Source organism: Dipodomys spectabilis, unplaced genomic scaffold (assembly GCF_019054845.1).
Source record: "Dipodomys spectabilis isolate Male_0828 unplaced genomic scaffold, ASM1905484v1 ptg000006l, whole genome shotgun sequence".
NCBI lineage: Eukaryota > Metazoa > Chordata > Mammalia > Rodentia > Heteromyidae > Dipodomys > Dipodomys spectabilis.
In genome coordinates this window covers 9,157,588-9,174,809 of record NW_024870683.1, presented here as the reverse complement: position 1 = coordinate 9,174,809, position 17,222 = coordinate 9,157,588, and the positions used below count along the sequence as shown (strand labels likewise).

Sequence of the window (17,222 nt, the reverse complement as noted above, 5' to 3'; positions counted from 1 at the left end):
CCAAAGGAGTTTTGAAGTAAGTTTCCCTGAAGTGTGAAAACAAAATGTGGGGAGTGTTTTGGACTATGAGAGGCATCCTTAAAATTTTAGAGTTGAGGGTTTTATTGAGACTGACTAGCTTGAGTATGTCCTGTCAGGTGAAAAGTATTACTATCCTCATTTACAGAAGAAAACTAAAACACTGAGAAGTAGTTTGCCCAAAGTCTGTTATGGCTAATTAGGTTTAACTGGCTCAACTGGTATTATTAGTGAAGAAGGTATCCAATATGTTTCTTTGGTGCTAACACTATTGTCTAAAAAGAAAGTATAACATATGACTTTTATATTTTCATTTTGTATACTTAAAATAGAAATATAGTACAAGAGACAGGTGTAGTCAATTTCAATACATACTCCTGCAAGTGGTTGCCATGCAACTGTGGAACCTACTGCCACCTAGTGGTATCTCTGTGCAGGGCAGCAAGGTAGCCAAAGAGAAGAGGCTTCCTGGTGCCAGTGTAGTTAGCCAAAACTTGGTAAAGTAGAAGCTACCAACCAGCAAATATAATCACTCTTATTTGCAAAGATTATTGCCAGATTAGTGTGATGAGACAAAAACTGTTTCATTTATTCCCACCTTCTTCCCCATGTTTTTGGGACAAAATCTGTGACTTCCTCTTGTTCCCATACCCTTGGGTATGTTGATGAACATATTACTGATGACCATCTACTAATCTGTGCTTAAAAGGTCCATAAGTCTGATAAGGGTCCAAAACTCTGAGGGACATTTGTTATTCAGTTGCAATTCCCAAGCTCCTATTACAGGCCTGCACCAAAGGAAATAAAGGTTTGTTAAATACATATGATGCATGTTTTTTTTTTTTCTTTTTTTGTCAGTCAGGCCTGGGGCATTGCTCCTGAGCTTTTTTTCCTTTTTTTTCCCCCTCAAGGGTAACACTCTACCACTTGAGCTGCAGATTCACTTCTAGCTTTTTAAAATAGTCAATTGGAGATAAGAACTACAATCCTCAGATCTCACCCTCTTGAGTAGCTAGGATTATAGGCGTAAGACACAAGCACCTGGCTTTGAGTACGTATTTTTTTTTTGGGGGGGGGGTCCAGTTGTGGGGCCTGAACTCTAGGCCTGGGTGCTGTTCCTCAGCTCTTCAGCTCAAGGCTAGCGCTCTACCACTTGAGCCACAGCGCCACTTCTGGCTTTTTTCTTTTTGCTTATGTGGTGCTGAGGAATCAAACCCAGGGCCTCTTGCATGCAAAGCAAGCACTCTACCACTGAGCCACCTTCCCAGTCCCTGAGTACATATTTTTGACCCAAATTTATCACTACTGTATGAGTCAGGCCAAGATTAAGCAGCAGTTTATTTGAATACTTATATAGTAAACATTTAAAAGGGAGAGTGTGAAGGACTAGAAGGATCTTTTCTGGAGAGGTCCAGTCAGAGTAGGGAGTCCCTGGATAGTTCATCTGTTCACAGAGCAGTAGAAGCCCGAAACTTTTGGGTCAAACAAAACACAGCAGCTGTGAGGGCTGTGCACTGACGGGCCAAGAGTTTTACACTCAGGTCATGGTAACCTTTTTCGCAGGTCAATTTTGCAGCTTCTACAAACTGATAGTAGGTGTAGACCACATCCCGCAGGTTCCCAGCTGCCTCCCTGTGCCGAGCAGAGCAGCGGCTGCAGTCTGTGAACTGGAAGCACAGGCCAGCCAGCTGGACTAGGTGCTGGAAGGTGTCACGCACGGCACCCTGCATTTCCTCGGGGGACTGGTCCATTCTGATCACATGCTGACAGCTTGACAGGAGCTTCTGGGAGCCCATGCACAGGCGGTTCCGGCTTTCTGAAAAGTGCCAGGTGCATTTTTCTGGGGGATGCTTGTTTCCAACTCCCCAAGAAGCTTCTAAAATGTCTTGCATCTCCAGCAAGCTCTCCATGAGTTGGACGAAGCCCTGGGGAGTGCTGGTGGGGGTGGCTTTCAGCTGTCGCAATGCCCTGGAGCAGTACTCTGGCCAGATGTGGCTTTTCCTTGATAGGGATGCTGTGCTGCAGCTGTGGGCCCGGGCAGCCCTCCAAGGCAGAACCATTGGACCCCCAGCAGGAGGTGGTGAGGTAAGAGGTGCAGTGGGGTGTGCTTGCGCACCCCTGTCTTCTTCCTCTGTCTCAGGCTGTGGACCACGGAAGCATGTGGCATAGGAGAACTGGCAGCTGCACTGCTCCATGCCCATGCCAGGGACCACCACCTCATTCACACCAGCAAAACCCAGGGACACGGCCCTTGTGAGACTGGCAGAAGCTTCCGGATGGCTTTCTGAGACAAAGCACAGGAAAGATTTCTCAGTGGGAAGGCAAATGCCAGAAGGGTTGGCTTTGCTTTCTGACAGTTCTTGGCAATGATGTGATGCTTCTAGGTGGGGCTCCTCTTGACACAGTGGTGGCTCTGTCAGGGAAGGTGCAGGGTTTAAACATTCCTGCTGAGACGTGTCCCTAGTTGCTGCATCCTCCCCTACCCCATGGTTAAGTGGTTCTGCCTTGACTTCCTCTGGAGGAGAAACTGATGAGCTGGTTTGGTCTCCAAGTAAGAAATTGGGGTCTAAGTCCAACTCTGTCAACAGTTTTTGTTCTTGGGCTTGGCAGGCTTGGACGTGGGCTTCACTGCTTTGGACTTGGGGGCTTCTGGGAAGAGGGGAAGGGGTCTTCTCTGTTCCAGGAGCCTCTAATAAGAAGGTAATTATTTCACCAGCTGGGGTACTAACATCAAGAGCCTGCAGAACAGTGTCTGACCCATCACCTCTGGAGACACGGGAATCCTTCCCTGGTCTCTCCAGAAATAGGTCAGTACTATCTTTGTTTGTAACTTCACGGTTACTTGCCACTTCTTGCTTCTCCTCTGTAAGGACAGAGGCCATTTCTCCTGAATTCATCCCACATTCACTACTTCTAGGCTCATCTCCAGGAGACAACAATGGCTCTGTGTATTGAGAGGCAGTTTCTTGCACTTGCTGTGTGAAAAAAGATCCCATTTCCAATTGGACATCTCCCAGTTCCATTGTGTCTCCTGGAGAGATATTATGTGGCTCTGGACTATCAGAGTGATGGTCAGCAGTGGAGAGGGGGAAAGTACTGTCCCCAGGCTCACTGGCTACTTCTTCAGGAGCAGTACCATCCAGGTCTTGGAATGGAGATAAGATTTGGAAAGGCTTTGTCTGAGCAACCTCAGGGCCAGGAGAACCTGGATTGGGACAGTAAGGAGCACTAGCCGAGGAAGGGTCAACAGAGGCTGCCAGAGGTGCCCCCTCAGGACTGTCCTTATTGCTGAGGTCAACCCGGAGGCGAATGGCAGAAATCAAGGACACTCGAGAGTCAATGACTGACTTGGTTTCCATGGTTTCTGGCTCCATCTCCATGACCCTGGAAGCTGGGTTTTTGCTCTTGGTCTCCCTCAGGGAAGCCAGCAGCCCCAGTGCCTTGGTCTCCAGTAGGCCTGGCTCACTCTGCATGTCCTGTAGAGAAGACACGGTTGGGGAGGGTGCACCAAGGGTCAGGTAGGGCTCCCTGTCATAGTAGCACACATCGTCCATGCTTTCCAGGGAGGCTGATGGCACCAGGGGAAAGGAGACTTGAGAGGTATAATCAGTCTGCAGGAAAGATCTTCTTTTCCTCAGGGTCTTGGCATATTTTTTCACAACTCCCCTCCTGTTTGGCTCTTTTCCATCTGGTCCAAGATATGAGTTATCTTCAGGGCTGGCCTTTCTCTGCAACCTTGTGGCACTGGGCTCTGCAATTCTGGGCCCTGGGAGTCAAGAAAGGAAAAAAGTGCCTAAGAGCAGAAAAATGAAGATCCATAGAGCTTGGGTTCAACACGTGGGCTTGCCTGGATTAAAATTCTAGCTGGGCTATGTAACCTTGGGTAAGCTCGGTTTCCTCATCTGAAGGATGGGGATAACTGTGATATAAACACTTTTTGGAGTTTTGGTCACAGTACCTATAATTTATTTCCAGAGAATGGCATCTCTTCAATGGTTTGCTAGACTGATATTATAATTATTATTATTTTTTCTTTGTCAATCATCAGGCTTGAACTCTGGGCCTAGGCACTGTCCCTGAACTCTTCTGCTCAAGACGACCACTTTGAGCCACAGCACTGCCCATTTTCTGGTGGTTAATTGGAGATAAGAGTCTCACAGACTTTCCTGCCCAGGCTGGCTTTGAACCATGATTCTCAGATCTCAACCTCCTGAGTACCTAGAATTGCAGGCATGAGCCACCAGCACCTTGCCTATAGTTATTCTTAGTGGTACTAGGTCTCACTTATGCTAGGCAAGCACACTAGCACTGAGCTATATAGCAGCCCCTCAAATTATTACTGAAACTGTCCCAACACCAGCCAAGTGATCACATTTTTGATCCAAGCCACTCAGCCACAAATTTCCCAGAAATTCAAATTCAAATGTGTTGATTAAAATTAATGAAAATTAGACCCATCCTTTTCAATTGTAATATCTCAATCATAGATGAGAATAATAGATGCTCCTCAGACTTCTGGCCTGGCTGTGTTCCATCTTTGAATTCAGCTCTTCAGGATTGTGCATCCTCCTTTCTACATGTTTTCTACATACTTACTACATGCTTGCATCAATCAAGTCAGTACTTCGGGTACCAGTCATACTAGTCAGTGCTGCCAGACAGGGTAGATACTGAATTAGTGGGGTGTGTGTGTGTGTGTGTGTGTGTGTGAGAGAGAGAGAGAGAGAGAGAGACAGACAGACAGACAGACAGACAGACAGACAGACAGAGACAGAGACAGAGACAGAGAGTGTGTGCGTGCTGGGCTTTATCTCAGGGGTCTGGATGATGTCTCTGAGCTTTTTTGCTCAAGGCTAGGACTCTATCACTTGAGCCATAGCTCCACTTCCTACTTTTTGGTGGTTAATTGGAGATAAGAGTCTCAACAGACTTTCTGCCCAGGCTGGTTTGAACCTTGATTCTCAGATCTCAGCCCCCTGAGTAGCTAGGATTACAGGTGTGAAGAATCAGCACGCTGCGAATTGTGCATTTTTATATACCTGACACAAGGCCTATTTCTAAGAGGCATTTGCAAAAAAGGAAGCTGTTGCTTTTGTTTACCTGCGAGAGTGCTGGATTGCTTTCCTGAGCCTCAATCACAGGTGAGGGGTTTTGAACATCCTAGGATGGATCTTTCTGAGAGAAATACTGTTGTAAAGAAGTCAGCCAGAAGGAATGGGTATCACAGTCTAGCATTTGAGGATCAGGCTCATATGTTCTAATTAGACATTCCCAACCTGTCTACATGGTATCAAAAATCTTACCAAATCCTAGGCCAGCCAAGCACTGGTGGCTCATGCCTATAATCCTGGCTACTCAGGAGGCTGAGATCTGAGGATCAAGGTTGGAAGTCAGCCTGGGTAGACAAATCTGAGATTCTTATCTCTAAATTGGGAAGTAAAGGCACAGATCAAATGAAAGAGCACCAGCTGTGAGTGAAAAATCTGAGTGGGAACATGAGGCCTTGTGTTCAAGCGCCAGTATTAGAAAAAAAAAATCCTAGGCCATTTTCCAGGCTTCCTAATCGAGAATCTCTTGGGGAAGAGGTAGCACTGAGGTACCAATAGTTTTCAAAGAAGACTCCACAAATGATGCTGCTTCAGCTACTCCTAGCCACTGGTCAAGGGAGTGTCTGAGGCCTAAATTAAGGGGGCAGTGTCTCCTGGCAGAGAATGGATGCCAGACTTGAACCCAGGCATAGGAGTCCCAATTCTAGGCCCTCTGCTCAGAGCCACACAGTCCCCTTCCTATGAAAAACAGCCTCTAGGATGGACCTTAAGTCCTGGACTAGACACCCTTCCTCATGGTCTCTGTTGCACCCCAGCACAATGTCTGGCTTAGCATGGCAGGGGTCAGGGAAGGGTGTTGAGAGTTCTTAGGGGAGCAGTGAAGTCTAACCTTAGCTGTTCCATTGCCTACGGGCACAGCTGATTTCTGGACTCAGAGTAGATGGTGGCAAGTTTACCTATTTAGCAACTGCTCTGTGGTGCTGTGTTGAGAACAGTGTTGAGTGAGAAACACATAGTGCCTCTATTGTAGGAGCAATTTGGTCAGGGAGAGAAATATCAACATAGAATCATACAAGTAGATGCACGCTTGCAGTCAGTGCTGAACACCAGACAGGAAAAGTCCTGGTGTTGTATAAACACGTGCCTGGGATGGGAAGACTTGCCATGGTCTGAGAAATTTTCCCTGAGAGAGTGAACCTCCAGCTGAGACCTGATAGATGAGCATCAGCAACCGAGGAGCAGGGCAGAAAGCACAGCAGGTGCAAAGGTCAGAGGTGGGAGAGAGCTTAGTGCCCTTCAACAATGGAAAGGAGCTGGGCGCTGATGGCTCACACCTGTAATCCTAGCTACTCAGGAAGCTGAGATCTGAGGATTTGGGTTTGAAGCCAGCTTGGGCAGGAGGGTCCGTGAGACTCTTTTCTCCAAACAACTACCAAAAAGCCAGAAGAGCTGGGGATCAAATGTTAGAGCACTAGCTTTGAGCACAAAAGCTCAGAGACAGTGCCTAGGCCCTGAGTGCAAGCCCCAAAACCAATGCACACACACACACACACACACACACACACACACACACACACACAATGAGGAGGTCTGTGTGGCAGAATGCAGAGGTGTCCTGTAAAGCTGGCTTGGGAAGTCATTCTTTGTGGAATGATACTCCACACTGTTAGAAAATATATGAGAAACATGATAGAAAAAAGCCAATGGGCCCCCTGACTTCTTATGTCAGGGTCTCTAAAACCCTAAAAGGCCTTCAGCGTCACCCAATGACACAGTCATTCCCTCTGATGGGCACTCCTGTCCAAGCCTTTTCTTCTTGGACATTTTGCTCATCCCACAAGGCCCAGCCCATTTGACACCTTATCCAGGAAGACTTCCTTGGTTGCTACTGTGGAATGTGTCCCTGTCATCTCTGCTTGTCCAAAGTTCTCCCAACCTCCCTTGCAACTCTGACCTGAAGTACTTGTGTTTGGGGTCACAGAATTGAGATCTGACTCCTCTTGGGCAAGGACCCTTTTTACTCACATGTTTTCCCCTCAAAGCTTAGCCCTGGGTCCTTAGGAGCAGCTGGCCTCTGGAGGCTGCAGTGGAGGCTTACCTTCAAGGGTGTCTGGTGGTGTGAGCTTATCAGCTGCATCAAAGTATTCCTCATCTGAACTTCCATCCTCAAAGGCCAGCGGTGGGGGCAGGGACAGGACTTCCGGTGTGGTGCCAGGCTGCACTTCTACCCAGCCCTGCTGGCCCCATGCTGGTGGAGCCCCACCCTGCCGGGAAGCGGTACTCTCTGAACTGTCACTCAGGTGGCTGGCGGGGGAGACTCTGGAACATAGACTGTAGTAGTCCCTTGGGCTGTCTTCATAGAGCCTGGGGTCCAGCCTGCTCGCACTTAGCTCTGCTCCCCAGCTACAGGCCTCGGGAGCTAAGCCCTGGGGACACTCTGTCTTCTGGCACAGAGGGCTGACACTCTCTGCCAAGTCTAGGAGACAGAGGAAGCTGCTGGTCTCAATCCTGCTCCTCTCTTCTTGACTATCACAATCCAGACCCTCCTGGAAGCCTGGAGAGCTGAAGTGGAAAAAACCGGACCTGCTGGAGGAGCAGGTGTCCAAGTCATCCTCTTCCAGGGCATTTATGGACTCGCTTGAGCCGCTGGTCCTGCAGCCCCTGCTCTCTGTGTTGGCCGAGTCTGATGCCTCAGACTCGGCACTGTCTGTCATGCTGCTGGCTCCACTGGTACTTGGGCCCCTCCTGGCCACCTCAGGTGTGGAGCTGTCCCCAGGAGGTGGCTCATCTTTAGCAAATGTTCTACAGAGGCCCAACTTTACCAGGCGGCGGTCAGAGAGGGACTCCAGCACACATTCCACTTCCGAGGACTCCTCTGAGTCACTGCAGGCTCTAGACTCATAGCCTGTAACACAGGAGGTACCGAAGGTTAACACTCAGCACCCAGGACTGGCAGACACTTATAATCCTTCTGTCCATTCCCTTACCTACTCCTGACAAAAGGGAAAACTGAGTTAGGCACTGGTGGCTCATGCCTGTAATTCTAGCTACTTAGGAGGCTGAGATTTGAGGATCATGGTTTGAAGCCAGCCTAGGTAGGAAAGTCCATGGGACTCTTATCTCCAATAAACTACTTCTCACTAAAAATATAAAAAAACAAAATAATATAGAAGTGGAGCTGTAGCTCAAGTGATAGAACACTAGCCTTCAGCAAAATTCAGGAATAATGCCCAGGCCCTGAGTTCAAGCCCCAGGACTAGCACAAAAAACTTTTTTTTTGGAGGGGGAATACACCTATAGTGAACATATACACAGGCTTATTTATTGTTATCATTCCTTAAACAGCACAGCAGAACTATGTACTGGGTAATCTAGAAGTGATTTCAAGTATGTAGTAGTATATGCATGGAGTATATACAAATTCAATAGCAGTTCATAGAAGGAACTTGAACATCTGGGGATTTAGCTATCCAAAGGTTCCACGCCCTTGCCCTTGCCCCTCCCACCCAGGTCATCGGCTTGGGCACTGTCCCAGTGCTCTTCGGCTCAAGTTGCATGCTCTACTGCTTGAGCCATATACCACTTCCAGTTTTCTAGTGGTTTATTGGAGATAAGAGTCTCAGACTTTCCTGCCCAGGCTGGCTTTGAACCGTGATCCTCAGATCTCAGCCTCCTGAGTAGCTAGGTTACAGGCATGAGCCACCGGTGCCTAACTCCAATCTCCACAGGTAACATGAATGGCTGCCTTTTACTGTATCTGACTGCTTATTGTCTGAAGGTGATTTATGCTTATTTTATTTGTATGAAAGAAACACAATATGATGGTGCATGCCTTGACACCTCTTCCCACCTCCACATGATATGACATCATGTTGGCAGCCATGGTGGGAGTGTTTGTACAACAGAATCAGGTAACTGTTTCAAGTCATGGTTTATTCCCCTGCAGAGATAATCATTAAACAATCATCAGCACACCATTGGGGACATGTGTGTCATTGAACAGAGCTGAAGAAAAGCCTGGTGGGAACTGAATGTGGTGTAGGAACCTGCCTATCTCATTTCCTCATTCCTTACTGAATATGTTTTCAAGTCTTTTAAAAACCAAACCAAACCAAGCCAAAACCAACCAACCAAACAAACAAAAAAAAAACACTTCCAGCTTGGTGCTGGAATCCTAGCTACTTAGGAGGCTGAGATCTGAGGGTCATGGTTGGATGCCAGATGGGGCAGGAAAGTCTGTAAGATTCTTTTTTTTTTGGGGGGGGGGGGGTCCGGTCGTGGGGCCTAAACTCTGGGCCTGGGCGCTGTCTCTCAGCTCTTCAGCTCAAGGCTAGCGCTCTACCGCTTGAGCCACAGCGCCACTTCCGGCTTTTTTCTTTTTGCTTATGTGGTGCTGAGGAATCGAACCCAGGGCCTCAGGCATGCAAGGCAAGCGCTCTACCACTGAGCCACCTTCCCAGCCCCAAGTCTAAGATTCTTATCTCCAATTAACCTCCACAAAATCCAAAGTGGAGCCCTGGCTCAAATAGTAGAGCACTATAGCCTTGGGCAAGTGCCCAGGCCCTGAATTCAAGCCCCATAACAACAACAGCAACAACAAATATTCTAGTGACTCTTTCTTCTAAATGTGCAAGTTGGAATTTTCTATTGTAATTCAAGATAATGCACAAGAGTTCACAGGCATGGAAGGGAACCAAGGCATCTGCTTTCTGAAGAAAGATGTGTCACCTCATTTCTAAGAAATGATAATAAGAGACAGTGGATCTTAGAGATACTATAGGAAATGCTAAAAGGGAATCAGAGACTTTCAATAGCATCCCTGGACTTTAAGAGAATTTCAGGTACAAAGGAAGCATCGCTGGTATTTATCATCTATGTTCTGTTTACTTGGAAAAAAGTGGAGAAATAGCTCTCATCCAGTTGAAGTTTTGGCTCAACTCAATTCATCACTCCATTTAGGCTTCCTTTGTCTACAAGGCCAGTGCTTTTTGGATAAGACTCAGAGTCCTACCTTCTTCAGCAGATACTCGGTGCACTTGCTGTCTATTTCCAGGCCAGAGGAAAATGGTGGCAACTGGGTCAACAAACAGTCTGTAGTACCCAGCAATCAGGCAGGCTAGGTCTTTTGCACTGTTGGATTCCAGCAGCAACGTCAAAACCTTTCAAGTCAAGGAGAACTTTTCTGCTTATTAAAGGCCAAGGGACAACAAAGCCTTGCAATCTTCAAAGGAAGATTCCAAGTAAACCTAGCCATGATCTTTGTAGTGCTCCATATTCTTACCTGTAGGACTCTAAATACAGTATGGACACACACACACACACACACACACACACACACAGAGAAATAGTTCCTCTCATTCACATGTCTCCTCTCTATTTTCTACCCCAGCCTCACACTCTACCATGCTCATTCACACAATGGGAACTCTTTAACACTTGACCCAGAAAAGGAAAAGGAGTAAAGACAAGTGTAGAGTGAAGAAGAAGATGATAAGGAGGACAAAGTATCATTCTTGGGCACAATGAATTAAGCCAAAGGAGAGAAGGATAAATGCAGAACCTTCCAGAGAGGCTCAAGAATTACCCTGGACTATCCATTTTAATTTCTACCACTTGCAACCCTTAGGCAGCCATTCTGGTACCCACCCACCTCTAGGAACTCAAGAAATTTTTTCTTTCTTTTGGGGGTCATGGGGCTTGAACTCTGGGCCTGGGTGCTGTCCCTGAGCTCTTCAGCTCAAGGCAAGTGCTCTACCACTTGAGCCACAGCGCCACTTCCGGAACTCAAGAAATTTTGAGTTCAGAGCTTTCCATTAGGAAAGCCCAAGGTATAGCTCAACTTACACACACACACACACACACACACACACACACACACACACACACACACACACACACACACACAACCCTTCTGGGTCCTTCTTAGGATTACACCATTTTTGGTGAGATGGGACAGGATGGATAAGACATCCTTATATGCAGATGTGGAACATTAAACTTTATTACTATTCAAAACTCATTTAAACTACCCTATAATAATTTATCTTCTAATTTCAGAAAAGTCTGCTGTTTTACCTTAATGTCCTGAAGATACACTTTAACCATGCTCACTTTCTCAGACTCTTCTGTCAACTCGATGCGGTTGATGCTGGCAAACTCTGCCAGTGTAGACATGATGTTGAGTTTGCTATTGATAATTTGGCTAATTCCATACTTGGCTCCAACCAGAAGGGCAATGTAGGATTCTCTATCCTGTAACTGCAGAAGGATGGAAGGGAAATTAATTTGCATTCACAAGCTGGTGAAAAATACATTGTACATGTAAGAAATGGTATCTCCTCAGCAAATCCTTTATTCCTACTTTAGATCCTTCCTCATCAGCATTTCCCAAACTATTGTTGATTGTGAGTTCTGTCTATAGCTAAATTGAGAAGAAATTATCTCCCATAGGACTCTTGCTAGTGAGGACTAATACCTCTTGCATAAACACAATCATTACTTTCCCACCTGTTCATGTATTCATGTATGTCCTCTTAAAATCTTCTGTCATTATTACCAAGTAAAATCTTGACCCACCTTTAAAAGTTTACACCAGAATCTACTGCCTATAGAAAACATCTACCGGGCATCAGCCTCCTCAACTCTGCTTGGTGTTGTTCCCATACCACTTTTGTTGTACTTCTCTGGCAGCAATGAGTATGTTTTTCTGCCTCCCTTCCCTTCCCCTCCTTCTTCCCTCTCTTTCCTTCCTTTCCCTTGTCTTCCTTGACCTTCTCCTTCCTTCCCTCTCTCTCTCTCTGTCTCTCTGTCTTTCTCTGTGTCTGTCTGTCTCTGTGTCTGTCTGTCTCTATCACTCACTCTGTTTCTTGCCTGGGTTGGCATAGAACACCTGATTCTTCTGCATCTTGCCTGCTGAGTAGCTGTGATAACAAAGTTATCATTTAATCACTAGTGACAAGGTAGAGTAACTCTAGTACATGGTAGAGTCCTTGAGCATTCTGGGCTAAAACATATAGTAATTTGCAGAGAACTTTTAAGGTCCCACACAAGCAGGATATCCATGGTTCTCTGATACGTACCATTAAAGTCGCATTAAAGATTTTCCCACCATACGTCTTGAGTTCCCCAAGGATCTGTAGGTAATTTAAACGTAGCTGAGCAGCAGAAATAAGTTGCTGAGCAGAAAGAAAAAAAAAGATTGGTGAAGTTGGAGTTATTTACTTGCCTAAAATCCAAGCAATGTTGAGAATGTTTTCCCTGAGGCTCCTCTACAGACAAGCTGGGTGGGCTGTGACTATATTACCTTCTGTCGGGGTTCCAGCAAAGTCTGGTTCCTCTTCATGTGGTAGCTAATGGCTTTCTTGATGTCTTTGCCTTTCATGTTTCGGAGTAAAGTTGGAGATATAAAGTTCTCTATTCCCCAGTCTTTTCTATCATGAGACATTGGAAACAAAGAAGACCTATTTTACAGTCTACTTGATTCGAATAAAGAAGATAATTGCATTTAACTCAGTACTTAATGTTCCCTTGACACAATTACAAGCCTCTTTCTCCAACAGAACTAAATATATCATAGATGGATGGATATAGATATATTGATACTTATTTTTTCCTCATAGGCCCGCATCACACTCATTCTATAAAAATCACTGCAGCCATTTAAGAAGCCAAACCCAGATGACCTTTTGTGAGCAGTTTACTCCTGGTGTGGTATGGTATTTCGTTAATCTAAGCAAGAGTTCTCCATCTTTATCAAGACAATATGTGACATGATTGCATACATTTAACATACTTTCTTTTCTTTTGTTGTGCTAGGCTCAAATTCAAGTTCTTGTACATGCTAGACATTGAGATATATTTGTAGCCAAAATGTGGTTGTGTGGCAGTAATACAGAGCACCTATGAATCCCCAAGGAAAAGCTCCAGACTGGTCTTAGCAGCCTCAACCATCTACCTCATAAACATGTTAAAAATACAGCATCTTAGACTCAACTTCTTAGAGATTTGAGTGAAGAAATCAGACCTAGGGTCTATTCTATTTTTAAAATGAGGTAGGTTGGGTACAGTGACTCATACCTGTAATCCTAGCTACTCAGGAGACTGAGAGCTGAAGAATCAAAGTTTAATGCCAGTCTGGGCAGAAGAGTTCACTTGGCGCCACCTCCAATTAACCAGGAAAAAACTAAAAAACGAAGCCATGGGGGCTGAGAAGGTGCATCAGTGGTAGAGTGCTTGCCTTGCATGCATGAGGCCCTAGGTTCGATTCCTTAGTACCACATAAGCAAAAAGAAAAAAGCCGGAAGTGGTGCTGTGGCTCAAGTGGTAGAGTGCTAGCCTTGAGCTGAAGAGCTGAGGGACAGCGCCCAGGCCCAGAGTTTAGGTCCCACGACAGGACCCCCAAAAAAACACGAAGCCATGGCTCAAGTGGTAGAATGCCAGTAGAGAAGCACAAGGCCTTGAATTCAAACTCTAGTACCATCACACATAGTACAGGCAACATACAGCTGATATTGGGGTGGGAGAGTGTTTGCAAACCTAAGTGCGAGTAACAATTAAAAAAAAAACCATGAGGTTTGAGGACCCTGGGACTTGCAACTTGCTCTAGTTGAGGGTCTAATGCAATAGTAATTGCATTAGAAAGCATTCACTTCCAAAACATTCTTGCCCTTAGAAGGAAAAGCCTAACACTGAAGTTGTCAACTGATTGCTGGGGAATTCTTCCCAGGAACTGGAAATTTACAAGGGGAATCCTCTGTCAGTCCATCTGGAGTTGGCTTCTACCCAGAGGGAAGATGACCAGGTTTTGACATCGGGGGGAGCCAAGCTGGTAGAAAAGAGTGGAGAGTGAAATGGGTGGAAAGAAAAGGACAGATGGGTAGGTGGGGGTGAGTAACAGCTTTCTGTGGAGTTTGGCCATCTTGGCCAAGCACCAGCAGAGTCACAAATGCAGCACAGCTGTTGTCCCTTGACACTTACTCTATATACTTAAAAGAGATCTTCTGTGGCTGGGCACATGCGTAGATCCGCTCCTGGATATGCAGGGCTGCAAGCCGGAGGGCAGAATTGCATTTCATTTCCACAGCAAAACGCTCCTGGAGCACATCACTGCAGCTCTAGAAGAGATGACACAGAACAGTAGGGCACAAGAACAGGCCCTGTGTGTCTCCTGCACTCATCAGGTGAAAGGCAGCAAAAGACCTGGTTCTTACAATTTTTGGCTGGATGACGTTGGTTAAGTAACTAAAACTCTCTGAGCATTGGGTGTCTTTCATTGCTGAATGCAGATAGTCAAATCTACTTTGTGTGACTTCTGTAAGGTTTAAATGAAATAATACATAGGACAGCAGGTATAAGGTACACAGTTATATATAAATATAAAATGTTGGTGCTACTGTTGTTGTTATTACTCAGTCTTGTTATTACTATTTTATGGATGACTTTGGGCAAGTCAATATATCTAGTCTAAATTATTTCTTTTGTAAAATTAATTCTTTTTTTGTCCAGATAAAAATGATATAGCAAATCTTTTTTTTTTGGGGGGGGGTGGTCCGGTCCTGGGGCCTGAACTCTGGGCCTGGGCGCCATCCCTCAGCTCTTCAGCTCAAGGCTAGTGCTCTACCACTTCCGGCTTTTTTCTTTTTGCTTATGTGGTGCTGAGGAATCGAACCCAGGGCCTCATGCATGCAAGGCAAGCACTCTACCACTGAGCCACCTTCCCAGCCCCGATATAGCAAATCTTATCCAAGGAGATAGAAGGGAAGATCAGGTTAAGGGGTCAAGAAATCAGATTTTGACTGCCACTAAGTGAGGACCCAAGACACTACATGTCCTTTCCAAGACTTAGTTTCAGCATCTGTAAAATGAGATTCTAATGCACTAAAGCCCCTGTTAGCAATAAAAATGGAAATGATAATGATCATTAAATAGTATTAGGAAATATATTATCCATACTGAGGATTAAGTCTAAATTTCATCATTATATTGCAAATGTCCTATTACAGCAACCCAGTGGCAGAAAAATAATCTGAGGGAAAAAATAGGCCCATTTTTTCTCCAGTAAAGATAAACCCTAGCCAGGCACAGGTGGTTATGTAATCCTAGCTATTCAAGAGGTTGAGATTTGAGGATGATAATTCAAAGCACCCCAGGTGGGAAACTCTGTGAGACTCCGATTCACCACCAAAAAGCCAGATGTGGAGCTGTGGCTCAAAAGGTTCAAAGGTTCAGTGCTAGCCATAAGCAAATAGCTCAGGGACAGTACCCAGGCCTCGAGTTCACACACACACACCCATGCCAGCATGCCATTTCTGAGGCTAATTCCATCATTTCTGGAAGCACATCCTAGTTACCTACTTGCAGGTAGAGGTATTCAAAGGCCACAGGATCTTCTTTCAGGAGGTCCAAGGGATCCTTGGGAACAAAACACACTCTAAAGAGGCAACGGGAATCATGGGCCTCCTCCCTTTCCACCACCTGCCAAGAGTAAAGAAGAGACTGTTAATCTTGTAACTGCCTCTGCCCCTGCAGTTCTTCCACAAAAAACAACTTCACAAAAGAAAGTGAAAGAGCCCCAGTTCTATTTCAGTGCTTCTCAAGACAATTAGACTTTTGCCTTTTCCCATGCATCCAAAACATAAAAGTTTCAAAGTGTTTCGTTTCCCACTGAGCTATCTCCCAGGTCCTCTTTCCAGTTTCTTAGGTGCCTTTCCAGAGACAATCTCGCAATATATTTACATCAATGTGTGCATTCTTTTCCACAGATAACAATATAGTCTGCATACCAGCCAGCCCCTTTTATCTCTCCACTTACACTATCTTAGGAATTTGTTTTTCTTTCCCACTATAAATACAAGTAATAACAAAAAGATTTGTAAGCAACAAAGTTTCTAGCAGGTGAATGACTGGGGTTGTGCTCGGAAGCAACGAGGGATACGCAGAATAACTTCCCAGAGGTCATCCTTCCTTACCTGCTAGCCTGCTTCAGAAGCCCACCCTCTTTCATGTGGCAAATTCCCACCTATCTTTATAATAATATACATCTCCACAGAGAATTGCTGACCTGACTTGTATTTGGCTTTTATTTAATTATTTATTTTGCCAGTCCCAGGCCTTGAACTCAGGGCCTGGGCCCTGTCTGAGCTTCCTTTGCTCAAGTTTAGTGCTCTACCACTTGAGCCACAGCACTACTTGCAGCTTTTTCTGAGTAGTTTATTGTAGATAGGAGTCTCACAGATCTTCCTGCCCAGGCTGGCTTTGAACTGTGATCCTCAGATCTCAATTTCCTGAGTAGATAGGATTACAGATGTGAGCTATCAGCACTCAACCTGTATTTGGCTTTAAAAGTTGGTACAATTAGCTAGGCACTGGTGGCTTATGCCTGTAATCCTAACTACTTAGGAGGCTGAGATCTGAGGACTGCAGTTCAAAGCCAGCCTGGGCAGAAAGGCCATACAACTTTTATCTCCAATAAACCACTAGAAAACTGGAAGTGGCGTGGTGGCTCAAGTGGTAGAGTGCTAGAGCTGTAGAGCTGAGGGACAGCGCTCGGGCCCAGAGTTCAAGCCCCATGGCACACCAAAAAAAAAAAAAAGCAAGAAAAAGAAAAAAAAAGTTGGCACAACTGTCAGGCACTGGTGGCTCACACCAGTAACTAACTACTCAGAAGTCTGAGATCTGAAGATTGTGATTCAAAGCCAGGCCAGGCAGGAAAGTCCATGAGACTCTTATTTCCAATTAATACCCCCCACTCAAAAAGCAAGCAAACAAACAAAAAACCACCACAGAAGTAGAACTGCAGCTCAAAGTGGTAGAGCATTAGTCTTGAGGGGAAAAAAAAAAAAGCAAAGCTCAGGGGGCACTGCCAAGGCCCTGAGTTCAAGCTCCACAACCAATTTTAAAAAGTACAATAAATTCCTGAATGGCTTCTGTTTGCCCCATTCTGGCATTGGCAGGATTGGTCTCCCCACCTGCTCAATAAGCTCCTCCTCATGTAGCAGGTGCAGCCTTGAGATGCTGTACTGTTCTTCCAGGGCCAGTGCAAAGTAGTCAATACTTCGGATGGACAGCTTCTCCTTCACCGTGAGGATGATGTCCTGGCAGGCACAGAGGGGCATGGGATGAGCTGAGAAGTTGGGGATTCTCATTGCTCGCCTTCAC

At 45.7% G+C, this 17,222-nt stretch overlaps 1 protein-coding gene across 1 annotated transcript in view; it reads right to left on the bottom strand.

Annotated features, from left to right (window-relative positions):
* Positions 1-1,359: 1,359 nt before the first annotated feature.
* Frmpd1 (FERM and PDZ domain containing 1) overlaps positions 1,360-17,222 on the bottom strand; it is a 36,120-nt gene continuing 20,257 nt past the window's right edge. The window contains exons 7-15 of the mRNA XM_042698686.1: positions 17,033-17,158; positions 15,420-15,539; positions 14,043-14,179; positions 12,370-12,496; positions 12,146-12,241; positions 11,142-11,324; positions 10,078-10,225; positions 7,165-7,971; positions 1,360-3,784 (exon numbers count right to left, since the gene is read on the bottom strand). Coding sequence (XP_042554620.1) covers positions 1,467-3,784; positions 7,165-7,971; positions 10,078-10,225; positions 11,142-11,324; positions 12,146-12,241; positions 12,370-12,496; positions 14,043-14,179; positions 15,420-15,539; positions 17,033-17,158 — 4,062 coding nt within the window. The 3' untranslated portion in view covers positions 1,360-1,466. The remainder of the gene's footprint in view (positions 3,785-7,164; positions 7,972-10,077; positions 10,226-11,141; positions 11,325-12,145; positions 12,242-12,369; positions 12,497-14,042; positions 14,180-15,419; positions 15,540-17,032; positions 17,159-17,222) is intronic.